The 18,621-nt window shown below is 34.9% G+C and overlaps 1 protein-coding gene across 1 annotated transcript in view; it reads right to left on the bottom strand.

The window, feature by feature from the left end:
• Positions 1-18,621, bottom strand: part of LOC136988818 (suppressor of lurcher protein 1-like) — a 160,262-nt gene that overhangs the window by 10,423 nt on the left and 131,218 nt on the right. The window contains exons 14-16 of the mRNA XM_067286782.1: positions 9,251-9,418; positions 5,687-5,813; positions 3,524-3,591 (exon numbers count right to left, since the gene is read on the bottom strand). Coding sequence (XP_067142883.1) covers positions 3,524-3,591; positions 5,687-5,813; positions 9,251-9,418 — 363 coding nt within the window. The remainder of the gene's footprint in view (positions 1-3,523; positions 3,592-5,686; positions 5,814-9,250; positions 9,419-18,621) is intronic.

The following is an 18,621-nucleotide window of genomic DNA, read 5'->3' as shown; positions in this document are numbered from 1 at the left end:
ATGTTTTTTCCTCCACGCGAGAAAATTGTCGGTACACTTGAGGCTGGAAGGGAATTTGTATGTACGTTTTCTTTGTTCACCAGTTGGTGTTAGTTACTAATAAACACGTCTTCTGTAAGCCGACTTCTTTCTCTTTTTTTTGTAGACCGGTAGACCTCGGTCTAACCTCAGGGTCTTAACACATTCAAGAACTATTATATATGCCAACATATAAATTGATCTCAAATATTTAAGCTCAAAATTCTGGTTTAGACTTAAACCTATCATATAAGTTGAATGTGGTAAGCTAGTATTAAACTGAAATGTTGATAAAGTACACAATAGTCCATGGTGAATGCATATAATTCTACTATTACTTTCATTGAAATATTAACCATCATATCTTTCAATAAATTATTTATATATATATATATATATTAGCTTATATATAAAGGAGAAAAGGGATATGACAATGTGTTGTTTATTATTGGTCCAAGTTATTATTATAACTTGGTCCTTATACCAGGTTCATCGATAAACAAATTAAAGTCAAATCAACACTTTTAATAAAATATTAATAGTTTATACACTATAGGATCATGATAATAATAACAGAATTCTAAATACTGTATATCAATATTACCAAAAACCAATTTAATGAAAAAAAAGATAATATTTTTACAATTTAGTTAATTAAAGAACAAAATAATAATTTTTTGCAACATTCATTTGACATCCTGCTAACCAGTAACATCTGTCCCCAAAAGAGAAATGTTTCTGGGAGATAGCTATTTTTCTACACTTTTTTCCTCCTCAAAAAGGGAAAGAAAAATAAAATTTCATTGGAGCAACAGAAAACAAAGACTTTTTCACATTGATCAGGGACTTTTTTACATTGATGGTTAAAACAAACAGTTTGAACAGAAAAGTTACTACAACAGGTGATTGCTGTCCACATGTTAAAAGAGGGGTGATGTAAGAGAGAAAAAGGAAGGGAAAACGGTTAAAGATTAAACTTTGAAGATTGACTTCCATGCATGGAGGAAGAAGTCTACATTTCTAAAGATGATTGCCACTTTTTTCTCATGGCTTTATGTATTTAGAAAAATTATTAATTTACAAGCTGTTTTTTGTGGGAGGTGCTATGCTTAGTTGAAATGTATATCTATGTCATGGTCAGAGGCAAAGGTTGCTAATGCGACGTTAGCCAGTCCATTCATGAGGGAAGTCCAGTGTTCTTTGAGGTGGATATTTAAAGGTCATACTATTAAAGGCCTTATACGTCATCTTTCCTCCACCACTTCCACCTCGCTGATAAATCTCGGACACAACTTATAGGACTGTCACTTATGACAGGAAGCTAACCACTCTTTGCAAGGAAATATCCAGAAAAAATAATTTTCGTTTAGCCTTCCATAGAATTCCCTCAATTTACTCCCCCCTCCGCAACACTAAAAATTGTCCAGACATGTACCGGTACCTCTAACCAGGCATCTGCACTATCCCCTTCATCGATCGTAGATCCAGCTGCCACTTAGATTGCATAGTTGCTAACAACATGCCCTTTAACCACTTGCCTCAAGGAACATCAGATGTCCATCATGAAAGGATTGGCCAACATGGTATTGGCTATCTATGCCTCTGACCCCAACATTGACATGAAATTCGACAATGCACACCTCTTATATAGCTCTTCCAGGCAACCCTTTCTCAAACATTTAAAGCAGGTGGAAATATATAAGGCCACCTGCAATAACACTGCTATTAATTTTTGCGATGTTGACTCCATCCCCACAGTGTGGAAGACTTTGTTCGAACTATAAATCTTACTATCCTGCTCCCTTTCTCTCATCTTACGTCACCTCATCTCTGCACACTTGTTTGACAATCACCCATAGTTTTAGCAGTTGAAGATCAGTTTGCCTAATGATTCCTGTTCAACACAGGCAAAAATTTTTGCATTTTTAATAAAAACAGCTGGACTATAGGTTTTAGTGTTTTTAATATTTTATATTATTATTCATTCTTACAAGTTGGCTTTTAATCTATATGTTATGGACTAAGTGATTAATATGAGAATTTTGAATAATGACAAACAATATCGGGCACTCTAATAAGTTTTATGTTTTTTATCATAATTTAATCACATTGACTGGTCACTATAAATACTGTTATCATCTGGTTGGACAAAATGATGATGATAAAATCAATTAGATATACTTGAGGAGTAATCATCAAACAGATGCTAGCCAATTAGTGCTCGTGTCTGAGTTGCACACGCATATTGCATTTAGTATCAAATTTTAAATTTATATAGCCAGTAGTTAATCTTGTGCAACATTTTAATTTTACTTTTTAAAACAGTGTGTCCTTTTTTGAAAAGTAACGATTATAAAGCAATCATTAAGTAACATAAATAACTGTTTCAACAGTTGATTAAATGAGTTACAGAAGTCAGAGCAGTCAAACTTTTACACAATCAGCTTAGGTCTATTTCACATTGAAATGAAATGTGAGAGTCAAAAACCAAAGTGACATTGAAGTAACTGGAAGAATATCAGAATTTATATAGATATGATGTTGTATCTATCAGAGAAATATAAAAATTAACTGTACTATACCTGTAAAAGAAGGTAATTTAATTAAATATTATATTCATACTGAAGAAATGTTTCAGATATTGAATGATGCCCATATTACTATTGGCCATGCCATCAGAAACTGTATGGAAAAAGAATTATGTTCAAAATATAAAAATATCACAAGAAAGATGATCATAATTTTTTTGAACATGTGCAAACATGTCAGAAAAAAACAATGTTCCTAACAAAGGCTTGATAATTAAACCAATTTTCAGTAATAAAATGAACTCAAGATGTCAGGTTGACCTTATAGATATGCAGTTGCAAGCTGATGAGCATTATAAATTTATACTCATGTACTATACTTTTCATTAACATTAGTTTACTTAACACAGTTAATAATACTTACCTTTTAAAAATAGCATGTTGTTTTTAAAATACTTTAAAATAATTCACAAAAATAAATAATTCTTAATGAAAAAAGTGGAAATTTTTTGAAAATCAAATTGCTCAAAGGAAATGTAGCTTTATTCATAATGTCTGGTCAATTTAATAAATTAATCAATATTTATTTTGTTCTAAATTCGTTTTATTCTAAATTTGAATCACATTCACTTTGGTTTTGCTGTTCCATTTCACATGCATTTGAATTCGTTACAATTGTAGCCTGAAAAAGACCCAGGTGGGGTCGAAAACGTTTGCTGATTTGTAAACATATTTCACTGGAGTTTCTAAGGTTTTGTTGGATGGATTAATCAATATTTATCAGGCTGCATGGTCATTTTAGTCATTTTTTCATAATGGCTGGGCATTATAAATAATGACGTATTAATCACTTGGCCCACAACATATATACTGTGTATTGTATATAAAAAATAATCATTTAGTCCTTTAACTAAATATACTATACAAATTTCCAATATATTAACAATTTAATTAATGACATAATAATTATTACTAACCTTCTTTAATTTCTGTCCATGTTGCATGGAAACCTGCAGCTCCTGTTGATTTAGCTGCTGTTATAAATCTGAAATCAAAAAAATTAAACCTATTGCTATATTATTTCATATTGTTGTAATATGCAACTAATGTTATTAAATCAGATAAATTTATGAAAAAATAAATGCCTATTAGTTAAACTAATATGAAAGTTTTCTCTAAATAATAAGGTATAACTTCAGTTTCTGTGAGGTCCCAGACAGGTCTGAACCATCATGAAATTCGCTAAAAAACAGTTAATTTAGAAAAAAATTTAATTGTTTTAAAAAGGCAAGAAAAAAAATGGTTGTAATTCGACACCTTTTATATCAAATCGCAATGCAGAAACCATAAATCAGAGAAGGAATGTCATCCTATGATCAGTGAGAGATCGAATTCAGCTTTGATTTTGACCTTTCTCACGCTCTAGGGTAAAGAATCCCATTACACTTCATAATGAGGGACCAGCCACTCAGGAAGTGTGATTGAGGGAAAATGACAAATCAGAAGGGATGAAAGGAAGAATGGAGAATGATATAATCCCCGATCGTCAAGGACAGACTGACTTTCCGTAAACTGTGCAAACTCTGCACCTGCACATGGTTAGTCAATGTGCAAAACACAGTTCTCCAGCCAAGTGTGTGTTCAACAGTGACTCATGCCAGGAACTCAGTTCATCCTTCTACATCAACCTGCCAGAGTCTCCCCACCTGTTCCAAAGACTTGCAACCACTAGCCCCCCAGGGTTACTTCAAACAACGCACCACTTCTCTACGTTTGACGTCCAGAACCTCCCCAACACCTGTTGTTCTAGAACAAACTGTTTTAATACTATGTAAGTTGTTTTACGTTTAAATAAATGGTTTTGTTGTTAGACATGTGTCATGTTTGCCTCCCACATCACCACCCACATATGATCAGTTCCTAGGCTTTTCCTGACATGCAATTAACTTATTGCCCCTAAAAGTCGGCTACTTACATTTCAAAATTTATTTTCTAATTCAAAATATGCATGATTGTAATTTTTATTAGTTGTTAATTAATATCAATTCAAGATATTTCTGGATAGAATACAAAAGTGTTGAATGTGATCATTTCATATCAGCTCCAACACCTCCATCCAGTGCACTAAATATGCTACCAATGTAGCAGAACACCTCCATTTCATCCATTGTTTGACTCCTGACTATGATCTTCATATTCACAATACAGATTTCTGTCTCATACCATAAACATAAGATAAATATGTTTAATTTCTGTTACTTTAATACTCCAAACTCCCAACTACCCGTGCTAATTAGTGCATGGGTGCAAAACCAGAAAACATAGTTAATAAAAAAAAACTCCTCTAAACCAGGGGTGGCCAACAAGTCGATCGCGATCGACCGGTCGATCGCCAAGCCAATTTTGGTCGATCGCTAGCGATGTCTTGACTTAATGTATTATATTTGTAACCGAACGCAACTGTATGCATGCAGTTATGACTCGACTCATAAGCAGTGAGTACACTTCATACTGAAACAGTGTATGAACATAGTATGTATTTCACACTTCCCCCTCCCCACTTAGACTATGCCTATGATAACAAGTCGATCGCGACACATTTTTACGATAAAAAGTAGATCTTATGTGCACAAAAGTTGGCCACCCCTGCTCTAAACTATAAAAAACTATTCAGAGTTTTAAATGAACTGCAGTATTTATACAGTTTAACTCTGTCATAATGCAATAAAGTATGAGTCTCAAGTTTCATAAGTTGAAATGTATGTTTAATCAATAAACATAAAATGTGAATTTTTTCTATTTTCAAAAATATCATGTAAAAATGTAAATTTTACATTTCTATGTATAATTCTTACATTTTTTCCAAATTACTGTATTTTAATTTTAGGATTAGTAAGATGTTTTTTTCAAATCTGCTGTTTATAGCACCAACTTTGTCTAATGAAAAATAATATTCCTGAGCTAACTTCATCTCTTTGAATTGATAGTTGAGAGAGGGGAAAAAAGCTAAATGTTGCTTTTGTCATTTTACAGTGATACTAATATTTTGATGATGCATGAATAATTTGCAAAACAGATAATTGGGAATTTGGTGTATTTTGGTTTTTAATAAAATTTTATAAAACACTAATTAAACATACGCTAATTTCAAATTTGTTGATGATGATATTATTTCTCTTGTATCATTTTTTATTTCTCCACATAATTCTAATGGTTGCTGCCCAAGATCTTGCCAAACTCTCACAACTGCTCCAGGACAACCTCTTACTAAAAACAGAAAATAAATGATTTAATTATTTCAAAATATTTATTACAGATGGAAAAAATTAAAATTGCTATTATTTATGTTATGGTTAAATTGATAAATCTGGTGAATATTCATAATCATCAGATTTATCAATTTAATCATATCTCCAGTGAGTATTCTACATAATAATCAACAATTTTGGTGAATGGGATAAATTATTTATGATTTTGTAAAATTAGTCACATTAACCTATGATTATGATTAATAACCAGCACCCTCAGGTTAAAGTGATAAATCTCATGTTCCTGAAAGTTTAAACCTGTCTCAGTTGTACGTGACACCTCCTGTGTCCGGTTACGTGTGTATACAATGTTGCCAACTTCAATGAGTTTCTAAGGGGTAAGTTTAGAAACACTATAAAACTGCATGTACAGTGTACCTGATATCAACATGGTTATGGTGACTCCAGCAACATTCTAGCTGTCATCCTGCAGGTGATGCTGATAAATGGGATTGGCACCAAAAGAGACTGATTCGCTCAAAAGTATTTGAGGAATAGTCTGTCATTTGTCAAGAGACTTTCATTTTACAAGAGGAAGTACCTGATGTTATTGCATCTCTTCATGACTATGTCAGAAAATTGTCTATCACAGGTGGTCAAGGATACAAGAGATGCAACTGTATGAGGAAAATGCTTTTCAACAAAATGTCACTACAAAAGGCATGGGATACTCTTTAATTCAAAATGTTACAACAGTTTGTCCTGTTCCAACAAGCAGGAAGTCATCCTTTAAAAACAATAACAATAAAAATATTCCATACTTTATAATTTATTACTTTAGCCTAAAAGGTTTGGTTGTTATGGAGAATAACCAATGATAATAATTAAATGCATGTAACACAATAAATGTCTTCTACTATTAACACTGCAGTGAGTAACATAAAGTCACCAACACAAAACCTTTTACAGTGTTGTATAGTAACCAATTTATTAGATTAACTGTAACATTTACCTGTACATTACAATAGATTGTTCTCTATATAAGCAAATTTTATTTAAAAAATAAGTAAAAATAATATACAGTGCACTTTCACAAATCTGAACTCTGCTTAACCTGAATCAAGTTTGTTCATTTCCTGATGAATGTTCCAGTCATAAACAAATCGCTGATTATTTGTATTTACAGTATATGTACAGTATAAGCAATGCCATATACATTAAAATGTATAATACATGTTAATTTTACAAATTATTCTTTTTAAAATAATCATATACTATGTTAAATTAACAAAGAAACAATAATACCAGTATTTATAGATTCTTATTTTAAGTGTAATAAAATCTTGATTAACCAAGGTTTTGCATTACCTGAGGCGGTTTGCATCAGATAATGCAAAACCTTAAGCTATAATAAATGTAAGCAATACACTACTTTTTTTTTATAATTTATAAAAGGTTTTTCTTGAAACCACATATTGTACCAAACAACTAGCTGATATTGAAAATGACTTTTTTTTTTAAAAACTCTTTTCATTATTCTTTCTGAATTTTGAATTAAATAATAGCCAATTTATTGAATGTCTTGAAGACAACCAAGTATATAAATAGGTATATATCAAAATATGAAGATCAATCATTCAAAATTAAAATAATCATTTAAAAAAAGATATACAAATAAAGTTAAAAATATTTTAAAACCAGTGCTTTTGGAAAAGCAAAAATAAGTGCAATAAATATATATGTATCAATACCATTGATATATTCCTTTGTGATTTTAAAATGATCTGAAATAGACCTAGATAACTTAGATGGAAAAAAAGAGCAATCGTGTGTAAATGTAGAAGTAGGCATACAAATATAGTGTTGATCCAAGGGTAAATGGTGGGTTCAGATTAACAAATTTAAAATGGTAATGCTGTAATATGATTATTGTAATACACCTAACATAATAATAATAATAATAATGGGCTCAAAAGGCACTCCACGGCAGGCATCCTTATGATCTGGCCCAGGATTTTGTTGACAAAACTGTGTCAAACAGCTGGTTAGCTCGGGGATGCCTCTTTGGGGAGACGAAAGGATTCATGATCGCCATACAGGATCAGGTCATAAATACTAAAAACTACAGAATACACATACTCAAAGATGCAACACTCACAAATGACACATGCAGAAAATGTCACATCATGCCAGAAACTATACAACACATCACCTCTGGTTGCAAGCTCTTGGCACAGACAGATTATTTACACAGACGTAATCAAGTAGCAAATATAATACACCAAGAGCTTGCAAAGAAACACAAATTAGTAGACATCCACAAACCATACTACAAATACATTCCACAGACAGTATTGGAAAACAACACGCACAAAATGTACTATGACAGAGCCATAATCACAGATAAAACAATTTACCACAACAGACCAGACATCACACTCATTGACAAACACAATAAAATCACATACATTATAGACATATCCATTCCAAACACTCACAATATACAAAACGCATGCACTGAAAAAATTAGCAAGTACACAGAACTCGCCCAGGAAATAAGGCATCTGTGGAGGATGGATGGGGTGCTTATTGTACCTGTAGTTCTCTCCTCTACAGGTGTCATACCACACACACTACACAAAAGCCTGGGCACATTAGAATTGAATAGAAACACATACATCACTCTACAGAAGGCCACTATATTGAATACATGTCATATTGTAAGAAAATTCCTGAATACAGACACACACACTGATACACTTCTTTAATTTCTGTTTTGGTTACTATGCTTTGACTTTGGTCCGGCATAGTACTTAGCCACCGGTGTTAACCGAGTATATCTAACTTAACCCAACATAATAATAATAATAATAATAAAAGATTATAAAGTTTCCAACAAAAATATACTAGCAGGTGGCCCTACAAGAGGCAGTGCAGCTGGGTGCCAAGCTGGGACAATGAAACCAATTTCCAGCACCAATTTATAAGAAAGCAAACGTTTTTGACCATGTTAAACAGACATCATCAGCTAACTGATCTTTACAGCTGTTAAAACAAGAAGATTGCTATCCATGTTTTAAGAGGGGTGACTAGAAAGAGAGAGAGAAGATTAAAGATCAGAGATTAAAGATCATAGATTGAGTGTAAATTTATGTTGGAAATTGGTGTCACTTGTTTTGATCATTATGTTATTCGTATAAGCAGGGTCTCTGAAAGGGGAGACCAAAATGGTTTTTACATTGACAGTTCTCCAGTCTCTTGTCTGTGTACTAGCACAATAAATTTCTCATGTCAAAAACCTTAATAATTTAATAACTTTACAACAATTAAAATATTTAAAATAAGAATTCATAGATAATAAAATCTTGGTACTACTACTGTTTACTGATATACTGTATGATTGTTTGTATTTAATTTTTATAATAAATGAATAACTTATAAATAAAATAAACTTACCAAAAGGATCACCTTCTATTAGAAAACTGTCAAAGAATAAAAGTATTCTATGATTAGGACGAACAGTAATATGCCATTTACAAACTTGACGATGCGATTCATATTTTGCAGGAAAACCTGGACTTGTAATTACACCATCTTCTTGTCCACTAATATTTTGTCCACAATCTTAATTTGGAAATGAAATTTATTTATTAAAGGACATCAATTAATTTTATAATAAATTCTTAACTAATTACTTAAACAGTGATACCTTGTATTTCAAATGTTCCAGACTTTGAATACTGAACTTGAGAGAAATTTGTCCTGAAGTTCAAACAATGCTTCTATGTTCAAATGGCATGCATAGCAAAAAAAATGCACTTACCGTGTAAATGCCATCTGTTGTGTGCCCAAGTTGTTTCTAGTTTCTTGCTGGGAAAGTATCTCTTATGTTATGCTCATATTTTTAGTGTCTTTTTTCTTTATTTTTGGTGTTTGGTCACATATATAACTGTTACCCATTAACCATGTGTCAGGTTGCCGAATTGGAGATTACCAAATGTCAGGATTATCGTATATGGGGGTGAAAGAAATTGAGGCAAATGGCTGCAGTGACAAACAAACCCATTTATTTATTCTAAGTGTGGCTTTATTAAACCTTATTTATTTTCTTTTCTTTACTTTCCTTATACTATCTTCCTGTAGTAACAATTTTACTTCCGTTTTCTATTTACTTAACCACGCGGTAGTTAGTCGACACATGTGGCCTGGACGGTAATAAAAACAAAAAGGGTGTGACACCGAGGGGTCGAGGGGTTACGTCAGAGGAGATAGGAGGACAGGAGCGAGAGGAAGGAAGATTTTTCGGAGAGAGAGAAAAACGGGACGAACAGAAACAAAGAAAGTTATTAAGGAACGGATCCGAGGTTTTTTTTTTCTTATTTATTACCGCCAGTCACCCCTTCGAACCAATTTTCAGTCTTATCATCTCTGTTTAATTCTCTTCCACCTTATCTTTCTCTAGGGCCCTGTACTTAGTTAAGCTAGATATAAGTTAGAATAAGTTCTTTGTCTTGTCGGCACGCGGGGACTAATTGATGACATTGTTACGCGCAGTCCCAAATGTATTTGTATTAGTAATTAGTAAGTGTGTGTAATCGTTTCTTTGTAAATTATTTATGTTCGCTGAAATTAATAAACCTCTTTTTTTTAATTCTATCAAAGCCGAGCGACTCTCAGGGTCTTGTTATTTCATATACTCGGCTAACAATGGCGTCCGCGACAGGATTCTGTTAGTAACGGGATACGGTTTTTATTGTATAGAACGTAGCATTGTATTATCGTGCCTGTAGATTTAAGGCCCTACAATTTGTAATCAATTGTATTATTTTTATATCATTAATTATGGATGATTGTAACCAGAACAATCTTGCTACATCCTCAGGAGGCGAGGGTGAGGGGATCCCTCCTGTAGTCACAGGGTTTCTAGGAATGGTTCCCATTTTTTCTAATAGTGGCAGTGATTTGGTTAATGTCCGCCAATTCTTCAAGACCATAGATAATATATCTCGCCTGGCTGGGTGGAACAGTGAAGTGAAATTGGCTGTCTTACAAGCTCGGTTAAAAGGGGGGCCATTATCGACGTTCTTCAGCTTGGCTGACCAAGATCCTTGTACTTTTGAGGGAATTAGGCAAAAATTAATTCAATGTTACGAAAAGCGAGAACTTAAGGAAAAGAATGCACTCGACCAACTCTTAAGTATTAAGCAGAACCATGATGAGACGGTATGTGACTATGTCATCCGCATGAATACACTGTTGTCGAAGGCCGCTTCCAATAACGAAAAAATTGGTGCCTTGAGGGATGACATTATTAGAGAGAGATTTATAAAGGGCCTAAGGCCCCAGCTAAAGGGATACGTATTAAGGAGAGAACCCCAGACCTTAGATCAGGCAATTAAGGAAGCGGAGAGGGAAGAACGGGTCGAACTCGAGTGTAACGTTAGTAGAGAAAATAAATTTGTACACACCATTGAAATAAAGAACCCAACCGCTAATGAGGATCCGAATGGTGTGATGAATATTGTGAAAACAAAGGAAGACGATAGACTTGAAAGGTTGGAAAAAATGGTGGGGTCGTTATGTAGTACTGTTAATGGTTTGGTCGAAAGACTGGGTGGAAATCTAGATAAAAATAAGGATAGCCCGAACCGATCTGTCCTAAAAAGGTGTTACATTTGTGGGAATCCTCGCCACCTGGCCCGCCAGTGCCCTCAACGGAATATAAATGATTTAAACTAATTACGGGGCGTGATGATAGCCAGTATCACGTCCCATGCATCGAGCTAACCCTGGCCCCTAATGTGTTCTTCTCTAAAAAGGGCCTTCCCCTCATTCTTGGTGATGCTTATGGTACCAGTATCAAGTTTCTGGTCGATACGGGTGCGGAAAGGTCCGTGCTAAGCCTGAAGATCGCTCAGAGCGAGATATGGAGTAGGGGACCGAACGGTGCACTTCACAGGAGTTGGAAACGACTACGAGGAATCGGTGGGGAGGTTATCGAATGCGAATGGGAGTCTAATATCAAGATCGAAAGAGGAGGGAGAACTCAAAATGTTCAAATGACTTGCATGCACTTGCCATCCGAAGTCGAATACGAAGGAGTATTGGGTATGGATGTGTTAAACAGGTTCCCGGAAGTATTAATTGAAACAGGTGAGAATGTAACATCTTGGAATAGAACCGAAATTGATGACTTTTATCAGTGTTGTGGATTCAGAAGGGAGGAATCCGATAATACGATGGAGGTTAATTTATCCCATTTGAAAGACTACGAAAAAAAGGAAGTGGAGCGTATCTTTAATGAACACCCCGGATGTTTCGCACGGAAAATAGAAGATTTGACCGGTACTAAGGAATTTCTTCATACACCTATCATTAAGAGTAACCAAATAATTAATACAAAACAATATAGAATACCGCAATGTTATTTGAGTGAACTAAAGAAAATGATAGTTTCATATCTGAAGGCGGGGATTTGCGAGGAGAGTACTTCTGAATGGAATTCCCCCCTTCACATTGTCCCGAAGGAGTCCGGCGAGTTAAGGGTTACTCTCGATCTACGAAGAATTAACGAAGTAACCCAGTCCCAGGAGTTCCCTCTAGCCCGTGTGGATGAGATCTTAACGAAGTTTCAGGGAAGCAAATTCTTCTCGGTAATCGACCTAAAGTCTGGATATTTCCAGATACCCATACATGAATCAACACGTCATTTCTTTGCTTTCTCTACTCCTTGGGGAAAATTCCAGATGTGCCGCCTCCCGCAAGGTGGAAAGAATAGCGGGAGGTATTTTCAATACGCCATGTCTAGGCTGTTGGGGAGATTCATAGATATCAATTGTTTCGTCTTTCAAGACGATATTGTGTTGTTCTCCCAATCCTTTGAAGATCACGTGAAACTCCTAAGGGAGGTAATCTCTATATTAGACAAAGCCAACTTGAAATTGCACCCAAAAAAATCGAAATTCATGGTGAAAGAAGTGCGGTATCTGGGACACATCATCGATAGTAAGGGGATACGACCTGATCCCTGCAACGTGGATGCGATTAAAGAAGTCCAACCCCCGCGTAATGTGAAAGACGTCAGGAGTTTCCTCGGAATGGTGGGATTCTTCCGCAACTTTATCCCAAACTTTGCCGAGATTGCTCTTCCTCTTACATATCTGACTAAAAAATATGTAAAGTTCTTATGGGACGACCAGTGCCAATCAAGCTTCGAAAAATTTAAAGAACTATTATCTAAACCCCCTGTGCTATCTCATCCCGACTTTAAAATACCTTTTTTCATGCACTCGGACGCTTCAGATACCTGGGCTGGTGCGGTCTTAGAACAGGAAAGCGAAGGGAAACTCATTCCCATTGGCTACTTTAGTAGGAAGTTCCGTGGGCCCGAACTAAAATATTCCACTATCGAGAAGGAATGCTACTCAATAATCTTAGCCCTCCGCCACTTTAAACATCTTATTCTTGGTCAGAAGGTCACTGTGCTTTCCGACCACAAACCTTTAACCTTTGTGAAAAATATGAAAAATCACAATAACCGCCTCATGAGATGGGCCGTAGAATTATCTAATTTTGATTTGGTCATTACGCATGTTCAAGGGAAGAGTAACCCAGTGGCTGATTTATTGTCTCGACCACATGGTAGTAGAGAAGAAGCCCCCTCAAACAGCGATGTCATTAATTGCATCAGTGAAGAGTTGTGGAAAAAGGTAAAGAAGTCCCAGATTGGGGACAGAATTTTTGGTCCAATGAGAAATCATTTAATTAAATTCCCACCCTCTTACAATGATTACCCGAGTAGTGGCATACTTCCTGAGTATCAAGTAGATGGTGATGTATTAGTCCACGTACGACCGGGACGGTTTGGAATACGTCAATGGAGGCGTGTTTGTGTAGGGGAAACAGCAATTAATGACGTAATTAAAGCATTCCATGAATCACCATTAGCCGGACACTACGGCAAAGAAAAAACGTGTGACCTGATCAACCGTTACTACTACTTCAAGAAGATGAAAAAACTCGTCGATAGATTCGTGAAGTTCTGCAAAGTTTGCCAACAACATAACTTACATCAAGGAAGAGCCCCCTTTCAAGAAACGGAAGTCGCTAATTATCCGTTTCAAAAGGTGTCAATCGACATAATTGGCCCTTTAAATCAAACACATAAGGGTAATCGTTATATTCTCACCATAATTGACATGTTTACTCGATACACAGAAGCCGTCCCTTTAAGGGACCAATCTGCGGCCTCTGTAGCCAATGTGTTTTTCGAAAGGATAGTCTGCAGATATGGCAGTCCCGAGATCATCATCTCTGACCGGGGCACGAATTTTACGTCCTCCATCTTTAATGAAATGTGCAACATCCTTACCGTCAAGCACAATGTTACGACATCATATCGCCCTTGTTCGAACTCAGTTTGTGAACGTGTGAACAAATCCATCAGTAACCTTTTGGCCAGAATATCAGGCGGCAGCAACAACAATTGGGATACCTTCTTACAGACTGCTGTGTTCGCTTATAATAATGCTACACACTCCTCTACTAGTGAGTCACCTTCATTTCTTCTTTACGGATTTGATCCTAAATTCCCTCATGCGTTCCCTGTTGAACAGACAAATGACTACCCGGGTATTCGGGAGTACCGTGATTTCCTTATGGATAAGTTACGATGCATCCGTGAATCGGCATACGAATTAAGTCGCAACCGTAACAAACTTAACCGTAACCGCATCAACACAGGGAGGAAGGTGAGGAGCTTTGAGGTAGGGCAGAAAGTTTGGATGTTAAGGAAAGGGAAGAAGCAAGGCAAGTTTTCTCCAAAATATTTAGGTCCTTTCCGTGTCTCTCGCCTCCTGGGGCCTGTTAACGCGGAAATCGAAAATTGTAATAAAAAGGAAAAACTTGTTGTACACATAGACAGACTAAAACCGTGCTTCTCAAACTTCCGTGAGCCTAGACGGAAGCGTAACATCCCAATTGGACACGAAGGATCACAATCCGGAGAGATCGAGGAGATTGAAGAGGAAGAAGACATCCCTCACCTACCCACTGCGCAACGGGCGAGCTACAATAGGTATAATCAACATAACCAGCAGCATCAAGGAGACCGCAAGGATTCGGGTAATGAGACCATGCTGGAACAGAGGGGTAATATCTCCCACCCGTATAACTTACGGGGGCAGAAAGTGGACTATCGCCGGCTTCACTTTGGAAGATGAACTGTAGTTCATCATCCATTAATGGTTGTGTATCTCCATATTAATGTTTCTGTTAATTGTTAATATGTCTTTTGGTGGGGACGTATGTGGCTTTATTAAACCTTATTTATTTTCTTTTCTTTACTTTCCTTATACTATCTTCCTGTAGTAACAATTTTACTTCCGTTTTCTATTTACTTAACCACGCGGTAGTTAGTCGACACATGTGGCCTGGACGGTAATAAAAACAAAAAGGGTGTGACACCGAGGGGTCGAGGGGTTACGTCAGAGGAGATAGGAGGACAGGAGCGAGAGGAAGGAAGATTTTTCGGAGAGAGAGAAAAACGGGACGAACAGAAACAAAGAAAGTTATTAAGGAACGGATCCGAGGTTTTTTTTTCTTATTTATTACCGCCAGTCACCCCTTCGAACCAATTTTCAGTCTTATCATCTCTGTTTAATTCTCTTCCACCTTATCTTTCTCTAGGGCCCTGTACTTAGTTAAGCTAGATATAAGTTAGAATAAGTTCTTTGTCTTGTCGGCACGCGGGGACTAATTGATGACATTGTTACACGCAGTCCCAAATGTATTTGTATTAGTAATTAGTAAGTGTGTGTAATCGTTTCTTTGTAAATTATTTATGTTCGCTGAAATTAATAAACCTCTTTTTTTAATTCTATCAAAGCCGAGCGACTCTCAGGGTCTTGTTATTTCATATACTCGGCTAACATATATGTCTTACAATCTAGTGTGTCTCGTCAACTGTAGGCACTGGACTGTAGAGTCATTGGCCCTGGGGCAGTCCAGTGAATCATCACTAGGTGGATTCCAAGTCCGGAACAAAGTGGATAATGGGAACAGTCTTTGGCAGGAGGGTGATGATTTGAAATGAAATCATAGGATGGTTAATGGAGTCTTGACAGTTAACATTACGAGGCAGAGGAAAGTCTTGACAATTGATTTCACAAGGGGCGGCAGGGAAAAGTCTGCCTTTGTCCTTGAGATCCAGGTTTTTAAAAGATTCTCTTCCTCGGATCTCTAGCTTTTGATTGGTCGGTTTCCTGTATCTAGGCAGATAACAGACCATTTCAGACTTCCAAAGGTTTAATTCGACACTGTGTTTTAATCCAATCAAGGGAAATTAATCACACCTTGAAACTCCTGCTCATATTTAATTGTTTCTAATTCTTATAAGTCTGACACGTAATCTCAGTGCTGCATCTCCTTTTAAGGTTACTTAGAAACTTATTTTTTTCTCTCAATTAATAATTTTATTATTTCCTGATTTTATTTAGGTTTTTCTTCCAATTTTTATGAGCATTAGAGTCAAAGCCCGATCCCTTGATTTGACACTTTTATGATATTTTTAACACGTGAGCTCAAGTATTGCTCGGGTCTCACACATGGCATCCAAGAAGCATGGAAGCAACAAAGCCTAAGAGGAAAGTTGAAGTATCAATGAGCTGAAATCTCAAAGCATGAAAGTGGTACGTGTGTGAAAGATCCAGCAGCCATGTTTAAAATGTCAAAGTCAACATTGTGCACCATTCTTAAAAACAAGAAAGCAATAAAAATAACAAATGTAGCTGAGATATGACAACATTGACTTCCAGATTGTATGTTATTGAGGAGATGGAAAAAAACTCCTCCTAGTGTAGATAAATGAGAAGCGATTGGCTGATGATATCATCTCTGAGAAAATCATTTATGAGAAATCCAAGCAAGCTGCATAGTGAACTTAAGAAATGGGACATCACGACTCCTCACTTAGAGTAAATGCAATTTTCATTTTTTTATACAGTATTTACATATTTTATTTATTGTTTTCATGTTTTTAATTTATTATTAGGACATTTAATCAAGTTTTTTTATACCTTAAATTATGTGTATTTACTGTTTATCAAAATGGTATTGTTTTGGGTCTGCGAATGGGTTAATTCACTTTCCTTTATTTCTTTTTAATGGCAAAAATTGATTTGGACTTCAAACAATTCAGTTTGAATGGCCTCCTGGAACAAATTAAATAGAAGTACAAGGCATCACTGTACATAAAATAAATAAATTAAATTCATTTAAAACGCATTTAAAAAAAAGTTAACATTATTAGAAATTGATTAAATACTCTTAAGTTTACTATTTTAGACAGATCATCAATAGTAATTCTGATTACACATCTGCTTTTTTTTATTCAATTAATTTGTCCATTATTAAACTTGTCTCTTTGCTTATATATATTAATAACAACTCAAATGATTGAGTCTCATTCTCTCATTGAGTCAATAAATAAAATTTCTACTTTTAATGAAATTTTAAAACTGATTAAATGTCAACAAGGCAAATATTATAATAATTTATACAATAATAATTAATAACATTTCTCTTTGCTTTAATAGAATCAAAAATTATTATGTATCTTAAATGGAGTATATTAATTGTTGTTATTGTTATTTAAAGTTGTAAATATATTGTCTACTACAGAAATTTGGAAATAATGAGATTTTACAGCTGAGATAAAAAAAAGTAAAAAAGTATATCATGTTTTTGTGTATATAGCCTGCAAGTTATCTATGTTTAAAAAATAATTTGAAAGAGAAGAGTACTAGGGTGGGTTATATACCAATATTAAACTGCAATTATCAACTTTCTCCTATCGAGAAACCATTGTTCTGTAAGTATGGGATATATGTTAGAGTTTTATTTTCATTCTATCAATTTTAAGTGGGGTATGCAACATTATAGATTGTATGCATGAAATATCATGCAATCTCAAATTTTATAAACTAGATACTTAATAAATAAACACTCACTAAACCTGATAACATTAAGCCAATACGTCACCACCTGCCGTAAATAATTGGGCTAACTTTTGGATATATACGATTAAAGATTATAAATAAATTTGGCACTTGAGGTAGGTGTTAGGTGCCATCTCTTATTAAAATTAATAATTATAATAATTTAAATAATTTAGATTAAACTGGAAGAAAAGAATCGGCCTGAAGCGGGATTCGAATAACTAAATATAGACTAACTAAATATAAATTATATATTATTACCATATAAAAATTTCTAAATCATTGATAGCAATTTGATCAAGTACAAATCTTCAACTAGATTTAGAAGTCATTTAATTTTGTGATGAGAGTACCTCCTGGAAGTCAGGACTGACACCACCTGTGAATTTTGGCTCACAGGAACTGTTTGAACCACATGAGTGGCACTGTAATGTGGGACTTATGGATAAGGGACAGAGGACAGAAATAAGAGAAAGGGAATCCTGAAAGCAATGCACTAAACAACAAAAATATAAATGAAAATAACTAAGTTTCTTTAACAGGATTATATAGGACAGAGAATAGCTGGCATACAAAAAACCTGTTTTACTTCATACAAAATAGATATTTATTATATAAAATCATATCTTGTAAATCAAATTAAATAATAAATAAATAAAATTTTAGTATTGTGATGATAGATGTGAAATGTCACATCTATCATCACAATACTAAAATTTTAATCAACTTCCATGATACCATTCATCCATGATACCATTCATTTCACTGAAATTAAAAATTAGTATTGTTAAATTTCTCTCCCATCATTACCTATATGTGTGGCAATGTTTG

Source organism: Centruroides vittatus, unplaced genomic scaffold (assembly GCF_030686945.1).
Source record: "Centruroides vittatus isolate TY-2023 unplaced genomic scaffold, ASM3068694v2 scaffold_386, whole genome shotgun sequence".
Taxonomy (NCBI): Eukaryota; Metazoa; Arthropoda; class Arachnida; order Scorpiones; family Buthidae; genus Centruroides; species Centruroides vittatus.
This window is presented reverse-complemented; position numbering and strand designations above follow the sequence as displayed.